The 22,325-nt window shown below is 34.7% G+C and overlaps 2 protein-coding genes across 2 annotated transcripts; one reads left to right on the top strand and one right to left on the bottom strand.

Annotated features, from left to right (window-relative positions):
- The first annotated feature begins 6,661 nt into the window (after window positions 1-6,661).
- On the top strand, window positions 6,662-10,803 carry LOC139857101 (xyloglucan glycosyltransferase 4-like). Its single transcript, XM_071845824.1, has 4 exons — window positions 6,662-7,506; window positions 8,270-8,578; window positions 9,143-9,547; window positions 10,096-10,803. Exons 1-4 carry the CDS (start codon window positions 6,859-6,861, stop codon window positions 10,729-10,731), a joined length of 1,998 nt encoding a protein of 665 aa, XP_071701925.1. The 5' UTR covers window positions 6,662-6,858; the 3' UTR covers window positions 10,732-10,803.
- Window positions 10,804-18,225: 7,422 nt separating this feature from the next.
- LOC139857924 (peroxidase 31-like) lies at window positions 18,226-22,036 on the bottom strand. The gene is made up of 2 exons (XM_071846771.1): window positions 20,983-22,036; window positions 18,226-18,315 (listed from the first exon to the last, which is right to left on the bottom strand). Exon 1 carries the CDS (start codon window positions 21,970-21,972, stop codon window positions 20,983-20,985), a length of 990 nt encoding a protein of 329 aa, XP_071702872.1. The 5' UTR covers window positions 21,973-22,036; the 3' UTR covers window positions 18,226-18,315.
- Between the last annotated feature and the right edge of the window lie 289 nt (window positions 22,037-22,325).

Raw genomic sequence — 22,325 nt, 5'->3', positions numbered from 1 at the left:
TATAATTAATGATATGTTTACTTATCATAATATCATGTTAACTATATATATAACCATATATATGTCATCATATAGTTTTTTACAAGTTTTAACGTTCGTGAATCACCGGTCAACTTGGGTGGTCAATTGTCTATATGAAACCTATTTCAATTAATCAAGTCTTAACAAGTTTGATTGCTTAACATGTTGGAAACATTTAATCATGTAAACATCAATCTCAATTAATATATATAAACATGGAAAAGTTCGGGTCACTACAGTTGGTGTCGACGTCATTACCTGCACAAGCCTTGAACGGAAAGGTCAACCATTACCCGTCCGGTCATTAGTGAAAGTACCCGGCCGAGGAGGACTAAAACCGCGTTTTTTAAACTCATCGAAAAAAACCCCCTTTATCAAACGAACGTCCCGAACTCGAACTCACGTATGACCACTTACAAGACCTGTCCACTTGCGCAAATTCGGAAACCGGTTCCGCATCAAATAAGTCTTGAACCGCAACCCCATAAGCTAAATCTTCCTTGTTGTCTCGTAAAATGAAATGAGACACACTTACCCTTGTCAACTTTAACTTTAGCGGCTAACTTTGCACTTCGATTTAATGATGAAAACTTCTTCACCGGAGCCCGACACTTCTTGTTCGGATTGACCCCATCCCGACAAGAACCTTGACAAGTAACATTCGAACAAACACAAACACCACGCCCCACTATCCTACAAACAACGAAGGATGACGAAGTCGAATCACAAGGATCAACAACCTTCTTGCCAGGAAACTGTTCAGAAGCAGGACCCAAAACAGCCCTTCCGACCTCATTAAGCTTTTCTCTCTTCCCCCCCCCCCCCCCCCCCAAAACCTTGACCCTCAAGAGCAACGTCATTTTTTGAAAATTGAACACGATATGGGCGATGATCTGAAGCAGCAACAACACCTTTACACTGATAAAAACCCACCATATCTGTACTCAACCTTTCCTTATTGTGACAATTTATAACCACCTCTTCCACCTCGGCATTTTCTACATCCTTCCTAACTTGATGATTAACACTATCCGGTTGCAGCACCCCTGCTTCCAAATCAACAGCCTTAGCCTTAACCACATCATTACCAACCTGTTGAACATCATTTGCAGTAGCCTTACCTCCACAACAATCAATCCCCCACACCTCATCTCCGTCTAAATCAGTATTCAAAGCGTGATTATCATGTTCAACAGTAACCTTAGAACCAGTAGCATCCGGACAATCAGCAACACCCTTTTCCACTTGTAACAAAATGTCCCGATTCAAGGATGAAATCCAATTCGAGGATAGTCCAACATTGATCAAGCGGTATAGGAGTATGAGATCGTTTAATTCATTAACCCAAATGTTAGACTTAACACTAGAAAATGAATTAACAAGAGAGACATCTAAAATCTCATGAATATGCTTGACAACCTGAGTTTCAATAAAAACGAATAAAGACCCTGCGTTCACCAAAGATGTCAAACAATTGGCTACAAAAATCACTTCTCCAAACTGATTAGCAATAACAGATGCGTTCTTTTCAGACAAAAAAAGCAATAGGAACACCCCTAATTTCTAACGACACATACCTGAAAACACCATTAGCCTTATCCATCAAGGGTTTAATCAAAACAAAATCAGAAGTGCAAGATGTACCAAGCAATTTATCGAAGCCAATCTGATCTTGGCAGAGAACAATGCATCCATATAATCCAATCTTAGAAATTGAAGACATGATGACCTTATGCATTAACAGGAAACTTCTAAGCTTAACATCATCAAGAGGCAATTTATCGACAATAATCAGACACCTATCTATCCCTAACATCATACTGATTAATACCAAGGTTAAAATAAACTCGCTTTTGATTACCTGTGATTCTACGAACAGCACGAATTCTAGGCCACCCAACATAAATTTCCCGACCAAAAATTGTAGTGACCCGAACTTTTCCATGTTTATATATATTAAATGAAATTGTTATTTACATGATTAAGTGTTTCTAACATGTTAAGCAATCAAACTTGTTAAGACTTGATTAATTGAAATAGGTTTCATATAGACAATTGACCACCCAAGTTGACCGGTGATTCACGAACGTTAAAACTTGTAAAAACTATATGATGACATATATATATGATTATATATATAGTTAACATGATATTATAATAAGTAAGTATCTCATTAGGTATTTTAACAATGAGTTATATACATAAAATTGAGTTTATTGAATTAAGAAACTCGAAACGATATATATAACGATTATCGTTATAACAACGTCTTACTAAATACATATGAATCATATTAAGATATTTATACACTATGTTTAATCATGATAAATGATAAGTAAACATGTCATTAAGTGTATTAACAATGAACTACATATGTAAAAACAAGACTACTAACTTAATGATTTCGAAACGAGACATATATGTAACGATTATCGTTGTAACAACATTTAACTGTATATATATATCATACTAAGATATATTAATATATTATAATATCATGATAATGTAATAATTTAACATCTCATTAGATATAATAAACATTGGGTTAACAACATTTAACATGATCGTTAACTTAAAGGTTTCAAATCAACATTTACATGTAACGACTAACGATGACTTAACGACTCAGTTAAAATGTATATACATGTAGTGTTTTAATATGTATTCATACACTTTTGAAAGACTTCAAGACACTTATAAAAATACTTCTACATAACAAAAATGCTTACAATTACATCCTCGTTCAGTTTCATCAACAATTCTACTCGTATGCACCCGTATTCTTACTCGTACAATACACAGCTTTTAGATGTATGTACTATTGGTATATACACTCCAATGATCAGCTCTTAGCAGCCCATGTGAGTCACCTAACACATGTGGGAACCATCATTTGGCAACTAGCATGAAATATCTCATAAAATTATAAAAATATTAGTAATCATTCATGACTTATTTACATGTAAATAAAATTACACATCCTTTATATCTAATCCATATACCAATGACCAAAAACACCTACAAACACTTTTATTCTTCAATTTTATTCATCTAATTGATCTCTTTCAAGTTCTATCTTCAAGTTCTAAGTGTTCTTCATAAATTCTATAAGTTCTAGTTTCATAAAATCAAGAATACTTCCAAGTTTGCTAGCTTACTTCCAATCTTGTAAAGTGATCATCCAACCTCAAGAAATCTTTCTTATTTACAGTAAAATATCTTTCTAATACAAGGTAATACTAATATTCAAAATTTGATTCAATTTCTATAACTATAACAATCTTATTTCGAGTGGAAATCTTACTTGAACTTGTTTTCGTGTCATTATTCTGCTTCAAGAACTTTCAAGCCATCCAAGGATCCTTTGAAGCTAGATCTATTTTTCTCATTTCTAGTAGGTTTATCCACAAAACTTGAGCTAGTAATGATGTTCATAACATCATTCAATTCATATATATAAAACTACCTTTTCGAAGGTTTAAACTTGAAATCACTAGAACATAGTTTAGTTAATTCTAAACTTGTTCGCAAACAAAAGTTAATCCTTCTAACTTGACTTTTAAAATCAACTAAATACATGTTCTATATCTATATGATATGCTAACTTAATGATTTAAAACCTGGAAACACGAAAAATACCGTAAAACCGGACATACGCCGTCGTAGTAACACCGCGGGTTGTTTTGGGTTTAATAATTAAAAACTATGATAAACTTTGATTTAAAAGTTGTTCTTCTGGGAAAATGATTTTTCTTATGAACATGAAACTATATCCAAAAATCATGGTTAAACTCAAAGTGGAAGTATATTTTTTAAAATGGTCATCAAGACGTCATTCTTTCGACTGAAATGACTACCTCTTACAAAAATGACTTGTAACTTATATTTCCGACTATAAACCTATACTTTTTCTATTTATATTCATAAAATAGAGTTCAATATGAAACCATAGCAATTTGATTCACTCAAAACGGATTTAAAACGAAGAAGTTATGGGTAAAACAAGATTGGATATTTTTTGATTGTTGTAGCTACGGGAAATATTGTAACAATTCTATACAAATCATATCCTAGCTAACTTATACTGTATTATACATGTATTCTAATATATTATGTAATCTTGGGATACCATAGACACGTATGCAAATGTTTTGACATATCATATAGACCCATGTATATATATTATTTGGAACAACCATAGACACTCTATATGTAGTAATGTTGGAGTTAGCTATACAGGGTTGAGGTTGATTCCAAAAATATATATACTTTGAGTTGTGATCTAGCCTGAGACGTGTATACACTGGGTCGTGGATTGATTCAAGATAATATGTATCAATTTATTTCTGTACATTTAATTATGGACAAATAGTTGTAGGTTACTAACGAGGACAGCTGACTTAATAAACTTAAAACATCAAAATGTATTAAAAGTGTTGTAAATATATTTTGAACATACTTTGATATATATGTACATATTTGTTATAGGTTCGTGAATCGACCAGTGGCCAAGTCTTACTTTCTGACGAAGTAAAAATCTGTGAAAGTGAGTTATAGTCCCACTTTTAAAATCTAATATTTTGGGATGAGAATACATGCAGTTTTATAAATGTTTTACGAAATAGACACAAGTAAATGAAACTACATTATATGGGTGAATGATCGAAGCCGAATATACCCATTTTGCTTGGTAACCTAAGAATTAGTAAACCGATCTACTAATTGACGCGAATCCTAAAGATAGATCTACTGGGCCTAACGAACCCCATTCAAAGTACCGGATGCTTTAGTACTTCGAATTCGTTTTTATCATGTCCGAAGGATTTTCCGGAATGATAGGGGATATTCTTATATGCATCTTGTTAATGTCGGTTACCAGGTGTTCACCATATGAATGATTTTTATCTCTATGTATGGGATGTATATTGAAATATGGAATCTTGTGGTCTATTATTATGATTTGATAATATATAGGTTAAACCTATAACTCACCAACATTTTTGTTGACGTTTTAAGCATGTTTACTCTCAGGTGATTATTAAGAGCTTCCGCTGTTGCATACTAAAATAAGGACAAGATTTGGAGTCCATGCTTGTATGATATTATGTAAAAACTGCATTCAAGAAACTTATTTTTGATGTAATATATTCTTATTGTAAACCATTATGTAATGGTCGTGTGTAAACGGTATATTTTAGATTATCATTATTTGATAATCTACGTAATGCTTTTTAAACCTTTATAGATAAAATAAAGGTTATGGTTGTTTTAAAAATGAATGCAGTCTTTGAAAAACGTCTCATATAGAGGTCAAAACCTCGCGACGAAATCAATTAATATGGAACGTTTATAATCAATATGAACGGGACATTTCAAAAATACCCGAGCCTTTGAGTTTTGAGACTGCAGAACGAGCACATTCCGGCAAAGCATAAGAAACAAAAGCATACCTACGAGCACTCCAAAATTTCACCTCTGTAATTTCACCTTCATTCCCGAAAATACTACAAAGCATGTCTCTGGTGCATTTTTCCAGTTTGCCTACAAACACCGTGCAACCACAACCGTTCAACTTCATGGCTGCTGGAATAGAGGTACTCAGATTTTCAGCCGGAACTTTGTTACCCAAGAGCACCGATGAAGTTAAGCTACATTTGATGAAGCTACATTTGATGAAGTTAAAATGTTCCTATATATCTAAATACTTAGTTTTTCTAAACATAGTCTTTAAGGTTATGTTTAAAATGTTAAGACATGTAGTAATTTCGTTTAACTTGTTAATAACCACCATCATTGAGTTGTAACTCAACTGGTAGTGATATGCCTATTTTATCGAGAGGTCAGGAGTTCGACTCCGTTGAGCTGCAACATTGCCACTCAGTGTTATCCCTGACCTCCCTCGGATTGGTCCGGGTATCCTTCAGGGCAGTAGTTGGAGGCATGTTATACAACTACGGGAGATGAACACAAATTTTTTATTAAACTGTAATCGTTTTTAAATTTTAACTAAGTGTACTTTATATATATATATATATATATATTTTTTAATAATAATTACATAAATCTAATTTAACTAATCAATCAAATCAAAATTAAAAATAAATTAGGTTATACTGAACGAATATTGAAAAAAATTAAAATACTCACCCTACTCTAACACGCTATTCAACACGTCACTCTAATACTCCCCATCTTACCAACACATCTGCCACATTAACACCAAATATCTCACCCCACCCCACTCATCAATACACTTAAAAACCCATCACCATTAGATTTAGTAACATACATACAAAATATGTTTATTATATATTTTAGTTAAATGAAATGATACAGTTTGAACCTGCAAATACTTATTTAAACATATGTGGAAGCTTCTAACACATAACTAATGCTCAGATTAAAGAAAGCCAAAAACTTTAAAGAAGCAAAAACAAAATATATAAATAAATATAAATATAAAATCAAATTAAATTAAAAATCAAATTACAGAATAACAGGAAGACGTGTATTTACAACTTTATGTTTACAGCACATCTGATTGTGAAGAAAACACACACTTGAGTTGACCAAAATTTGATGCCATCTTCCTCTCTATCACTTTCATTTCACCTAAACATCTAAACATCTAAACATTAGTATTAATACAAACTTCCACATTTAAACACAAAAACAGGCCTCTCACTAACTCTTCATTTTCTCTCTCAAAAAACCAAATTTCCACTTCCAAGGTCCAATTTTGACCAACAAAAACTACATACATGACCTCCTAATCTCACTAGCCCTAAAACCCTTTTCAATTTTTTTTATTTTTTCATCTGTTTTATTTTCAAAATCATGGCACCAAGCTCTGTGGTAGTCACCATAGGCAAATCAAGTAATATCTCATTAGTAGAACTGAATGATTCAGATACATCTGTGTTTCTTGAAAAACAGAAAACAGCAAGCACAAAGCAGTTTTCTTGGACACTTTTGCTAAAAGCTCATAGAATTTTATGTTTTTTTCCATGGATTGCAATGGGTTTATCTAAAACTTTGGTTTCTATTAGAAAAAGGATTGCTTTAGCAGATAATGGGAGAGATGAAGTTCAATATAAAGAAAGATTAATTTACAAGTTTATTAGAGTATTTCTTGCAATTTCAATTCTTGGTTTGTGTGTTGAGTTCATTGCTTATTATCAGAAATGGGATTTGAATTTTATTCATGAATTCAATCCTAGTGAAGTTAAAGGGCTTTTTCATTGGTCATATATGTGTTGGTTATCATTCAGAGCTGAATATCTTGCTCCATCAATTAAGATGTTATCACAATTATGTGTTGTGTTATTTATGATCCAATCAACTGATAGATTCATACTTGGACTTGGGTGTCTTTATATCAAATTGAGAAACATAAAACCGAAAATCGATGAAGGTTATGATATTGAAGATGATTCAAGTTTCCCTATGGTTCTTGTTCAGATCCCCATGTGTAATGAAAGAGAGGTAACCAATCATTCCTAATTTGTTGTTAATTTAGAGTTATTATTTCTATATCTATCCGATTAAAAAGTTGCATAATTTAGAGTTATTATTCAAGTTTACCTTTTTTCATGATTATTTCATTACTAGGAGTTAGATAGTAGTTTGGTATTTGGTCATGATCAAATGGTATTGCTAAGTTCTTTTGATATCCACATATCCTTGTCAATTGGCATATGAAATTATTCGTTGTATAACGAAATTTGCTTAACTTTTGACACCAACGAAAACGAGTATGACAGCTTCAATCACATCCACACATTGTCTTTTTTGCAACATGTTGAGCACAACTAAACATCTCTAAATGAGTAAATGTTTTATATATATATATATATATATATATATATATATATATATATATATATATATATATATATATATATATATATATATATATATATTAGATTAGATTATCAATAAAGAATAACATTTTTGTTGTGAAACAGATCAACCCAATCTGCATTAAATTACACCTTCTGTCTCAATTCAATAATCCTGGGTTGACTTTTTTTTTCTTAACTTTGACTTTAAATCTTTCTTTTTTTTTTGTGTGTGTTTATATAACACAACAAAAGATATTTACAGTCAAAGTTATGAAAAAGTCAAACCTAGGACTTTTAAATTGGGACGGAGCAAGTACTAATTTTGATCCATTACATAACATTTTGCCATTAGTGATTATTGATCTTTGTACTATCTTTTCTTATCCGGTTTTATGTAATAAAAGGTTTATCAACAATCAATTGCATCTGCTTGTCAACTGGATTGGCCAAAAGACAGGATCTTGATTCAAGTTTTGGACGATTCAAGTGACGAACTTTTACAGATTTTGATCAGAAATGAAGTTAATTCATGGAGAGATAAAGGGGTTAATATAATTTACAGACACAGGTTAATAAGAACAGGCTACAAAGCTGGAAATCTTCATTCAGCTATGTCTTGTGATTACGTAAAAAATTACGAATTCGTTGCAATTTTAGACGCAGATTTCACGCCCAACCCTGATTTCCTTATGCTGACAGTCCCTCACTTTAAGGTAACAACAATCACATCACTATTACTATTTATAGCATCATTTCCCTTTTTTTTTTCGGGTCATCAGTAATGTCATACGTCAGCTATTTTGACTAATTTTTCTCACAATGGTTAAATTTGAGCTACAAGTTTTATGAAACTTGTTGGAAAACAAATTTTCGATAATCAAGGGAACGGGCCGAACAAGGTAAAGTCGCCTAAAATGCACCTTCAATCTCTACAATCTCCTAAATTTTTATTTAAGATATTAGTATTTAGTATTAGTGTAATACAGTAGTAAAGGCTTTTAATTTTTAATAAATAAATCAGTTAACTGTACAAAAATTGTTATGGGTCAAGTGGTCAACCGGACCCAAGTGGCATAAAAGAAGTTATCAATTTGATTTGTAACGTTTTGGCACATTATGCAGTGCACCCATATTGCCACCCATATATATATGTCAATAATATTACTACGTATATAGTATATATCCAATATATCTAATGGGCCAAACAGATTTAATACTAAACATATGTGTTGATACATAGTTGACCCAAATTGACTTTGGTGGCTTTTTATTTACAGGGGAAACCAGATGTGGGTTTGGTTCAAGCAAGATGGTCGTTTGTGAATAAAGACGAAAATCTACTTACAAGGCTACAAAACATCAATTTGTGCTTTCATTTTGAGGTTGAACAGCAAGTAAACAGCCATTTTCTCAGTTTCTTTGGGTTTAATGGGACAGCTGGCGTTTGGAGGATTAAGGCTTTGGAAGAATCCGGTGGCTGGCTCGAACGAACCACTGTCGAAGATATGGACATTGCGGTCCGGGCCCACTTGTGCGGTTGGAAATTTATTTATGTGAACGATGTTAAAGTGTTGTGTGAATTGCCTGAGTCTTATGAAGCTTACAAGAAACAGCAACATCGTTGGCATTCGGGTCCTATGCAACTTTTCAGACTTTGTCTCCCTGCTATTCTTAAGTCCAAGGTTTGTTCCTTTTCGATGTTTCATTTGATTCTTAAATCTTGCGTTTGTGTTATCTTTATAGACAAAACGTTCGTGTAATAATCCGTACTTGAAATTAGATAAGCCACACAATCTGAGTTATTGACCCGTTACACAATTCCATGACCCGCCCATATTGCCCGTCTGAGTAACTCGTACTACAGGATCATGTTAAATGTTAGATTCTTTCTACCAAACAATATAGAAACACAACTAGTTGAAATGAAATTTTATACTCCCTCCGTCCTAAAAGTATTGTCCCTCTTTGACTTTTTAAGTCATTTCTGTACAACTTTGACTTAAATTATTTTTGTTTCTGTTATATAATATTTGATAAAAGTTATACCAATGAAAACACATTTCAAAACCGAATCCATCCATATAATTTTCATCATCAAATTTTATATAACACAAATAAAAATATTCAAAGTCAAAATATAAAAAGAAAGACTTTGAAAAGTCAAACTTTGTTAAAGATACTTCTAGACCCATTTCATATATATTACCATTTTGTGTCGTTCTTTTTGCAGATATCGAAATGGAAAAAGGCGAATTTAATCTTCTTGTTCTTTCTATTACGAAAGCTCATTCTACCATTTTACTCATTTACGCTCTTCTGCGTAATCCTCCCATTAACCATGTTCATACCAGAAGCCGAACTGCCGCTTTGGGTCATATGTTACGTACCTGTAACCATGTCCATTTTAAACATTCTCCCTGCACCAAAAGCATTCCCTTTTTTAATGCCATATTTACTATTTGAAAACACAATGTCCGTCACCAAATTCAACGCTATGGTTTCCGGTTTGTTCCAGCTCGGTAGCGCGTACGAATGGGTCGTCACCAAAAAAACCGGCAGGTCATCCGAATCCGACCTGTTAGCTTTCGCCGAACGAGAATCAAAAAGTGACGAAAAAATCCAACGGCGGGTATCGGAATCGGGACTCGAAATGTTGGGAAAATTAAAAGAACAAGAAGCTCCTGTTGTTGCGCCTAAAAAGAAGAACCGAATTTACAGAAAAGAACTTGCGCTCGCGTTTTTGTTATTGACTGCTGCAACGAGAAGTTTATTATCGGCACACGGGATACATTTCTATTTCTTGTTGTTTCAAGGCCTTTCGTTTCTAGCCGTTGGATTAGATTTGATCGGAGAGCAAGTGGAGTAAGTTGTTAGGCTTAAATATCACGTTATACGAAGTTCCTGCAAATGCAGGGGTTCGGGTCCGGTTGGGTCAGGTCAGGTCAGGTCGTGCCGGTTCGATACAATGGGCCTGTGGTGGTGAACATAGCAAGATACTAGATACTTGATATCAGATTTGGATCATTTTTTTTTTTTGGGGTGTTATTATTATTGTATAATTAAAATCCGAATCCGAATTGGATGATGATTTTAATCAACTATGTGAATTACCACTTAATACTTGAGCTCGAGGAACCAGTTAGGAGCGAGCTGTATACATTTCCACGATGTAATCTATATATATTATTAAATTTAATTAAACTCTTTTTAGTAAAGATTTATTCATACAGCTTTTAGTAACAGGTCACAACCATCTGTGGCATAACCTAAATTGGAATGTATATGCCAAATACTCTACTCTTAGAATAGACTAAAAATAAAAAGAGTCTCTAAAGGACAAAACAAGTAGATGTAATTTTCGTAGCTAACATATTATTATAATTATATTATAATTATAATTATAATTATAATTATATTATAATTATAACTAGCTTAATGCCCGCGAATTCGCGGGATTTTTTTAGGGATGAATAAAGAAATGAACTGTCAGAATAATTATATTTTATATAGTATTTGTTAGATTGTTAAGAAACCAAAACAGATCAGTAGTAGTGTTGAATTATTGACAATAAAACAATCAAATTATAATCCGAAAAAAACAAATAACACAAAGAAACCCATAATATTGGAAAAAAAGTTTAGTTTGTAGTTAATTTTTTGGTCGACTTTTCCACATATTACTCCATGATTGTAATCTCTTAACATGTTGATGAATTGCATAGAGAGCGAAAGCTGATTGTTTTAGTACAAATATACTCTGAAACTCTTTCAATTAAAGAGTGTAATCTATCCGCCTGCAAGAAAATTTTAAAATAAATAGCATTAGAACATTCGATGATCCCGAAGCGTGAACTTGTTACCATCTTCATTCGACATGTCCATTTCCTCTTCATCCCTAAGCACATACGAATCCTTAACCTTCTTCGCCTTTTTCGCCTTGTTCTTACCATTCGTGACACAGGGATCCAACGTTCGAATGGAAGCGGTATGCTCTTGAAGAGAAGAGACAACCGCATTTGTGACAACATTCAGTGCATCCGCATTATCATGAACCCGAACCGACGAATTAGGACAAGCATCTTCATCAGAAGATACAAACTTCAAGCTCGACCCGTCAATGCCTCTTGTCTGCTCTCCTACAACACCATCTTCGGCAGTTAACTCGTCGACTTTATCACCATTTACTTGAACAGTTTCATGACCAACATCTGAATCCACAACTTCTAATGCAACTTGCACCTTGTCAACTTGTTTTTCATAAAAAGGATGTCCCGTTATAACAATCCGGTTCGAAATAGTAATAAGATCCGAAGGAAAAACATCATTCAACCAATTATCATCCACAATCGCTGGATTATGTTGTCTAGTACCACTTAATTGGAGTAATTAAATGGGCTTATGGGCCACTTGAAATAAAAATCATAATTAGTACTCTATAAAGTTATCTTTAATTACAATAACAAATCATAATTAGTCCTCTATGGGCTTATGGGCCACTTGAAATAAAAATCATAATTAGTACTCTATAAAGTTATCTTTAATTACAATAACAAATCATAATTAGTCCTCTATAAAGTTATCTTTAGTTACAAAGACAACAATCAGTTGAGACACTTATGTAATAACATGTACAAAATACAAACTTAACTTATTTGGTTGGCACGAGACAACAATATTATTTGCAAGCACAATAAATTACTCAAGCACTTTATCTTTGATTCCGGAAGTTCTCTGCCCACAATATCGAATTAGCAACAAAAAAACCTTTTATAAATCTTCATGTTTTTTCCATATATAAGTACACACATTCGATAAGCTCATGTCAGGTGTCCACCAACCTGGATAACATCGTATTGATTAGATTATTACTATTTTAACCACCAAACTGACTGAGTATATGCATCAGGATGTATTTTTGCAGCATACTTAATGAAGTTCATTTTTAAGTATTTTACAAACTCAAGTAGTCCCATATGGATTACACTCATCTATTTGTTTGGTGGTTATTTAGTACAGATTACTTTCTGTAATACAGAACATTTAGCTGCGGAAATAGTATAGGTTTATCCATTCAATGTATAACAAAATCTAGTACAGTTAGAGCTCTTTTCGTACTCTGATTGAACATATTTCGAGTCTTCTAACCGACACATTTTACCTTGGCTACTGATATGAGTGCAGGGATAAAGGGGAACTGATACGGTAGGCAAACACAAATCATGAAATTTTATTTATACAACTGGAAATGAAGCATTAAAATCCACAAAATTTAAACCCTAACAGGTTAGGGGTATCGACAACGTTAAGCTTAAATTAAGCTCATACAAGCATAAACAATAACACGAAAAACCAAATCAAACAACCCCATTCCTTCCCCACCATAGAAACCAAAAAGAAAAAGGACAACATGCATGATTCATCCACCAAAATAGAAGTAAATAACATGATCTAATAACGTTTACTGAGAACTATACCAATGATGATTGACACCAATGCTATTCCCAATATGACCTTAACGTTTGTCCCAATGAATCATCAGCAGCTTGAACTTGTGTGGTTGAGGGTGAAGGTGTGGGTTCCACATTTTTCTTGCGCTTCGATGGTGTGGTGAGGTTTGATCCAAAGTCCCTTAATTGTACCTCTTTTGAAGTGTCTCTAGTGATCTGGAATTACAATGTCAATACACCAAGTCCAGTTTTAACATTTGAAAAAACATAGCCCTACTAATAGATCCTCATATTGACTATTTTGTTAATCGATTATTAACAATGTGTTCCAACCCAAGTAGAAACTTCATTTTTTTCTTTATTAATTCATCAAACATCAAATTATCATCGTCGATTATCATCATACCTGAGTTTTTTTCGGATTCTTCATATGAGAATCTACTTGAGATAAAGCTAATCTAAATTCTCAAACACTCTGTTCAATCGATTCATGTACCTGAAATGTGACCGAATACGTGACAGAGTGTCAAAATGGGCTTGGGTCAGATTAAATATTTAGAAAGAACATAATGAGTTACCTCAAGTGGATGTTGCACCACAACACATATGAAATGATCTCTTGAGTTGCAAACCATAAACTATTTGAGAACATGAACACATCAAACACGTAACTAAACAATAATCACATTTTAATATACCAAATTATATTATTACCAGCCATAACGATCACAAAACTAATCAACAACACTCACCTTTTCACTAGCAACACAAATTGAATCTGATGCACCAAACATTTGACCCATTCGACCCAATACTTACAAGTTACAACCTTTATTTCCTACATATCTACCTAGATCTTTTGTTAAAACCTCAGTTGGACTATTTGTTAAAACGTATTGCATGTTGGCCATGCACTATACCCTAATTGATCTCCTAGATATACAGTATATCACAAAATAGTCTGATTATTAAATAAATCTATGCAAAACAACACACTAATTATTGATTTACCTAATACCTAATTTCAATGGTAATAGAAAGCAAGATTTGATTTGGTAACACAAAGTCACATATCTTCGAGGTCTTTATTATTTTATATGCTTTCTTCATTCAATTTTTTCTTCATTTATTTTCTGTCATTCTAAGGGTCTTCCAGCAAAGCCTTAAAATTGCTTGCTGAGTTGGAACTTGTATTTTGAAAATAACTAAATAAGGATAGTAAATGGCTTGCACTTTCGCTTATCACAAGCAAATAGTTTATATTTATGAATGAGGTTCACAAGAAAGAACTCTTCGAAAGAAGGTACAACATTTGTTGTCATTTGAGAGCTTCATTTGAGATCTTCTTGTGATCATTACCTGCATATGCCTAGTTTTATCGATCTTCTTTCCTTTTTCTTTTTTGCTGATATGGTTGTGTCGTCAGCAGCTGAATATGTATGTAAAAGTGTTAGTTTCAAATATGTTCACTGCGTACTATAAAAAAATTCATACAAACCCAATTCTTCCAGACAATGTGGACCTTTACATTAATCTTCCGGTGACCAAATCTTTAGTCAAAAGTTCATGTTTTAAAGCTAAATCAATTGAAAGTTGAATACAATTCACAACTTTGAATATACACATACCCTGGAAGCATTGACAACAAATATCTGAGAAAGGCGATGCCTACAGTCTTGAGATATGTGAACGTAATCTGGGATCCTGTATTGCACAACCATTATTCGCTGTCAAACATAAAAGCTGAAACAAATTTCAAATTCAACGTATAAAGGAAAAAATATTAAATTCAAAAATTTAAGCTTACTTGAATAGTCTGCCTAAAATTCTTGGTCTTCAAAAGGGTATGCTCCCACGAGCATCACGTAAAAACCAGACATCACGCAAAACAGAATTTGACATAAACTAAAAGTCACAAGCATACACATATATAAAAGATAACAATCCAAATACCTCCAAAGACAGTTAACGAAACAAAATACAAACTGCATATCTATAGTTGAGATAAGTAAGAAACTAATCATAATCAATATTATCAAAACATTAGCACATAAAATCAAAAACATAAATATATGAACTTCAAATAACAAACAATAAGAAGTAAGATGTTAAACCATGTTAGATAATAAGTACCGATCTAAAGGAATATTAAAGGATTCTTCAAATTATTTAAGTTGAATCTGCAATCTCTAAAGAGCCTGTAAGAGGTTCATACCTAAGGTGATTGATTAGAGAACTTTAATGGATCGACATTTAATTATACAATCGAATTTAAAGCTCAACTTATGTTGGTACGCGATTAACATATCATCTTCTTGCGGTTAACTCCGACTGATTCACGTGGGTGTTGGAATTTTTTTGCAATTAACTCCGACTAATTCACGATTTAATCGATCTGATTCACGATCTAATCGATGGATACAGATTGATGGTTCATAGATGTTGATGATGATGAAGAAGGGAGCGATCCGCATCGATGGAGAACGATCGATGAATCAGAGATTTTGATGAAGGGATCGAGTAATTGAGAATGGTTTGACGGTTCTTGAACCCTAATTCCCAAATAATGTCCAGCTAGTTTTGTGTTTAATGGGTACTTTGGTAATCAAACAATTCACGGAGTGGATTATGATGTCATAATCAAGTTTAGGAAAAATGGATGATTTAGATTAGTATAGATTATTTTTTTCGATGGCTAAGATTAGTTCTTTTTTCTTTAAATGACCTATTTTAAGTTTTGTTATTATATATAAAAAAGATTATAATTATAAACATAACTAATAGGGAAAGCGGTCGGTGGTTCCTGATTGGACAGAATGGGTGGATTCACTGTAGCGCCCAAACAACATACCGACCTGACCCGGATTTCTTTTTTGACGGATTCTTTAGTTTCTGGTTGGGATGTACTACCAGGTTGCGCAACAATTGGGCCTAGGGAAGCGGTATGGCCCAATTGCTAGTTATAGAATATTTTGAAAAGCAAGAGTAAGGTACGTTTGTTTACCTCTTAATGGAATGGTTCAGCACTGAATGCCGAACCATTCAGCATTCAGTGCGTTTGTTTCTGACCTCTGAATGACATATAGTGCTGAATGATGAACCATTCAGAGATGAAACACTCTTTTAACCATTAAGAGGCTAACTTTATGTAATATTCTTCTTAAATCGTATCAAGAACACTTATCAAATAAGTATATTGAAGTTTTTTGTTAATGTTAAACGATAACAAGTTGATTTAATTCATTCATATTGATTATTCAAAGTGATTATCAAACAGCTTATTGTCATTCAGAACTAAATTCATTTAGAATCTCTGAATCATTAGAACACCTTTCAAAGTAAATCATATGTTAAATGGTCAAGGGGTGTTACTCATGTTTCAAAACGTTAAATATTCCATGTCTGTATCGTTCTCTTTTATTGCAATATTGATAATCAATAAACCTTAACCGGTTCACAAGCCGCACTATAAGGACATTTTCTAAGGATACTATGTGAAGACAATGTTCAAACGGTTTTGCGACCCGCTCGAAAGTCCATAATAGAAAACTTGACTAATGGTTTCCCATCTGGATCTAAAAAAGCTATTTGCTTGAGACTTGAGCTCAGATTTAAGTAAAGATTGAACTTGATTAAAGAAAAGAAGAAAAACCAAGTGTTATAAGTGAAGACTTAGTTACTCTTTTGTGTTAAGAGAATTATTTATTTGGTATTATTCTATAAAAAAAAAAAAAAAGTTACTCCGTATTTTGTATCTATTAATTCAATAACTTATAGGAGTGAAAAACCAATAAATAAAACGTCTGAAGTGAAAAACCTTAAATTCGAGAGATGGGTTTTGGTTATGTCCATAAGTCCATACTACCATTGCAAACAGAGAAACACATAACTTGATATACATGCCACATGCAAATTGAATGTGATATGTTTTGAATATTTTGGCAATTTCAACCTTGATTTTCGTTGATCATGGCCTGTTTTTTTAATTCTGTGTTGAGTTTGAATTTACATTTACTGTTAGAATTCCTTCCCAACAACATAATAAAATCTGTCATCATTACAGAGATTAATTGTTAGAATGGTCCAATTTGCAGAGGAATTTATAAGCCTACATTCTTAATCGTACAGTATATACTTATAGTATCATCCAGTATATTGGAATACCAGTATTAAATGTATTCAATAAATAAAGTAGACATGCGTTGTTAGTCCTTATAGCACATTCTATTCTATTATATATATTAGCACAAGCCCCCTATGTCGTTTCAAGTTTTATATTGTCGTTTAATAATACGTGGATTTCTTGTTTATGTATAAAGTTACAAGACAAAGTTTATAGATTAATTCGGATTCATATAAAGATGAAAACAAAGTTAAGTTCAGCAGGGTCTAAAAAGATATGACAATGCATCTCAATAACTCACCATGATCGCACATTTGGTTTATTTGGTCTAAAATTCATCCAAAAACCGTGTTCGGGTCCAACCCAAGGACCCAAACCAAACGTTAAAATCTGAAATCTGAGTTGCGATTTAACAAGTGGTTTCAGTTATGGTACGAAAAACAGCTTTCTTCGATTTTAACTAGATATTGAACGCACGTAATACTAATAATCACGAATTCGTTAATCTAAGTTAGTTTTCACTTCGCCGGATACTATATAAGCTAGCTTTTTCATAACTTGCACTAAAAAACGAGCTGTTACATTATTATTTATATGTTAAAAACAGCACTAGTTGTTAAATTATACGTAGTACAATACAAGTCTAAAAGTAAAGAAAACAAATATAGAATTTTGCAGCTTTTGCTAGCTTTAACCATATATAACAATATTGCAAACAGGGTAAATGTAATTTGCCATTGCCATACCTTTTTCTTCTATATAAACCATCACCAAACCAGCTTCATTCACATTCATTTGTTCATAACAATGAACATTCCTTGGTTTGTTTTCGCCTATTTTCTCTTGGGTGCTACTGTAAGTTCTTTATTTTGCATGTTATCTAATTATCAAATGATACAGAACACTGTTATATGATGTATATAGACTTTGTTGCAAAATGTATATACAGAATCTATATCCATGTTACAGTAATAATAGTAGTAATGCAGGTAGAATATGATAAACAAAACAAACAAAAAATCACATATGATTTGGAATTAAATAATTTGGGCTTTTCAACAATATTCAAGTCTGTCTGAAGTTCTTATGTTACATTGTTACTATAAAATGATACTAAAGTTGTTTTATGCAATATTCAGGTGATAAACTTTTGTTTTGGTGCCCCAATTCTGTTACCGGAACCTTCACCACCACGAAGTTTACCATCACCACCGACTGTACCAGGAACGCCATTATGTCCGACAGCAGCTCCGCCACTTCCCATACCAACTCCGCCACCGTCACCTATGATGGCTCCATCAAGCCCACCAAGTCCGATAAGCAAGCCAATTCCCCCCATCAGTCCAAGCTTGCCACCTGGCTGCAACAACCCACCTTCACCAACTCCTATTACACCAGCCCCAACCCCCAATTCACCATCTCCTAAAATCCCTCCTACACCATCACCATCACCATATTCACCACCCATAATTCCACCTATCACACCTACACCTACACCTACACCACCACCCATCTCCACTACACCACCCACACCATATTGCAATACCACACCACCAGTCTATCCACCCAACGTTCCTCCAAGTCCAACCACACCGAACCCATCTCCACCACCAGGCTATCCACCCATGGTTCCTCCAAGTCCCAACTCACCGAACCCATCTCCACCCAACGCTCCTCCAAGTCGTAACTCACCTAACCCATCTCCACCCAACGCTCCTCCAAGTCCCAACTCACCCAACCCATCTCCACCCAACGTTCCTCCAAGTCCCAACTCACCCAACCCATATCCACCACCAGGCTATCCACCCATGGTTCCTCCAAGTCCCAACTCACCCAACCCATCTCCACCCAACGCTCCTCCAAGTCCCAACTCACCAAACCCATCTCCACCAAACGGTCCTCCAACTCCCAGCTCACCCAACCCATCTCCACCCAACGTTCCTCCAAGTCCCAACTCACCTAACCCGTCTCCACCCAACGTTCCTCCAAGTCCCAACTCACCGAACCCGTCTCCACCCAACGTTCCTCCAACTCCCAGCTCATCCAACCCGTCTCCACCAAATGTTCCTCCAACTCCCAGCTCACCCAACCCATCTCCACCAAACGGTCCTCCAACTCCCAGCTCACCCAGCCCATCTCCACCAAATGTTCCTCCAAGTCCCAACTCACCCAACCCGTCTCCACCCAACGTTCCTCCAAGTCCCAACTCACCCAACCCATCTCCACCAAATGTTCCTCCAAGTCCCAGCTCACCCAACCCATCTCCACCCATCATTCCTCCAAGTCCCAGCCCACCTGGAATTGCTCCACCGTATCCGCAGCCGCCCATTTCCACTCCGCCACCCCCACCATCTTGCAACACCACAGATCCACCAACTCCTCCTGTTACACCAGCCCCAACCCCCACTTCACCATCTCCTACACCATCTCCTTATGCACCCAAAATCCCTCCTACACCATCTCCTTATGCACCCAAAATCCCTCCTACACCATCACCATATCCTTATTCACCAACATCACCACCCATGATTCCTCCTATCACACCTACACCACCACCTAGTATCACACCTCCCATTTACAATCCACCACCCACACCATCTAATTGCAACACCACAACTTCACCATCTCCTTCACCAAACATCCCACCACCAACATATCCACCCACCATTCCTCCCAGTCCAAGCCCACCCAGCATTGCTCCATCTAAGCCACCATGCGCTTCTACTGGTCTTGGTCCACTAGTCATTAAGCCACCAAGCCCACGATCAGACTTTAAAGGTAACACCTTTTTGGTCTACAAACAATCAACAACTCCCATATCATCCTAAACTTCAATAAAAAAATCTAATCAATTTATAATCATGTATTTTTCGCAGGATGTTTTTCATCATGTGGGTTAAGATGCGAGTTGCATTCAAACCAAGACAGATGTCACAGGGACTGCATGGCATGTTGCAATATATGCAACTGTGTTCCTCCAGGACACTATGGGAACAAAGAAGTTTGCGGAACATGCTACACTGATCTGAAGACTCAAGCTGGAAGACCAATGTGCCCATGAAGACCTACTTTAACACTTAACTAAATAAAGAAGATGTTGGTCTTGGCTTTTAATATATGTTCTATTTGCTTACTCTTGCTGAAGCATGAGTCCTATTAATGAAATCATAATCCTATTATAAGTACAGTATGTGTGTATTGTTATATAATATATTAGAGTATCAAACTTACTAATCACTATCATTGATTAAATCAGTATACTTGTATGCATCAACTAACAGTTACACACTTTAAGGTGATAACAACAAATTCACAAGAGACTAAAGTTGATCTTAATACAGCAATAATAAATTTAGATGCCCTCTAAAGAGAACGTGGATAAATTATCTCAACAGTAATCAAATTAAGCTTCATTGAGTTGAATATTATGATTTAGTATACATTTATATGATGACATAAAGCTCACTTCATCATTCAGAAAAACACTAAATTAAATAAAAAAAATCAAGTACAAATATATCATGTAATATCATCATCAAAATCTGACCTAATTAAACGAATCACACCGACGTCGAATCTCTCCATTCTGGCCACTTTTCACACCTATCAAACTCAGCTTCTCCATTGCTCGACTAAACGCCTCAAAGAACGCCTTCTGATCCTTAGCATACAATTCAACAAACGGCCTTGTTCTCAAATCCATCATCAAAGCCCTATCTGATTTCAACACTCCAAGTCCTTTCGGCAAGTTTTGATAATACGCATTATCGAAATTCCTAGGCGTCATCACATCATTAAAAACCGATAATGACGGATTCTTATGGTAATCAGCACAAGCTGATCTTAATCCAGCAGCATATCTCGGATTATAAGAAGGATCTACTTGAACTGTCTTACTGTAATTATAAATATCATTAATAAACTCTTTACAGTGACTAAATCCAATCGTATGCGCACCGGTTAGAGCTACCATTTCCTGAACCGAAAAACCTTTCGATTTAAAAAGATCAATTAGCTGGTTAACATTCATTGAAGGCCGTGGCAAGTGGCCTTCAATGCGCGATGCGCTGGACACACGTCCATCGCGTCGGCCTAATTTAACATTATAAAATGGTCCGCCCATCATCGTCACTAAATTACGAGTAGCAACAGCTAAAATATCGGAGCACGAAACTACACCTGGACAACTGAGCTCGAGAGCGGTTTTCGCTCTCACGACGATATCGAATCCGTCACCAGGAAGTGAGAGATTGATATCGGCGTCACGTTCAGCTTTGTTGAAAGGTGTTGAGGAAACGAGGACAGAAGCGTCGCAACCGTCGACTAAGCAGTCGTGGAAGAAGAGGCGGAGAGCGGCGGCGGCGGTCGTCGGAGATTTGATTTGTTTGTTAGTGGTGGTGTCTTGCATTATTTGATCGAATTTAGGGCATGATTTTTGGTAGTAAGATGTAGTGAGTTGAGTGTGTGAAATTGATATGAAGAGTGAGATTGAAGTAACTATTGAGAAAAGGAATTTAGAGTTAAATGTGACCGCCATTGATTTGGTCAGAGCTCGATTAATTTGAGCAGCAACAGAAATGGTGAGTTGAAATGAGGGTTTTGAGGAGAAATGGCGCGTGAAGATGACGCGGTGTTTTCCTTGCTGGGAGACGATATATCCGCATCTAATTTTACTTCCACCACCATTATTTATATCTTTTTCCCCAAAATGTCTCTAAATAATATTTAACAAAAAATTGATATAAGTTATCATTTAAGAGTATTTTAGAATATTCAGGTGCAAAGAGTAAAAGTGGTGGTGGATATATCATCTCCTTTTTCTTTTCTTTTACAGGGGACCGTTAATTACGGTAGTTGATGAAATTTTTTAATTTTAATTTATTAATTGGT

This window comes from Rutidosis leptorrhynchoides, chromosome 7, assembly GCF_046630445.1.
Source record: "Rutidosis leptorrhynchoides isolate AG116_Rl617_1_P2 chromosome 7, CSIRO_AGI_Rlap_v1, whole genome shotgun sequence".
Taxonomy (NCBI): domain Eukaryota; kingdom Viridiplantae; phylum Streptophyta; class Magnoliopsida; order Asterales; family Asteraceae; genus Rutidosis; species Rutidosis leptorrhynchoides.
Note: the sequence above shows the minus strand (reverse complement) of the source record. Positions and strands in the feature narration are given on the sequence as shown.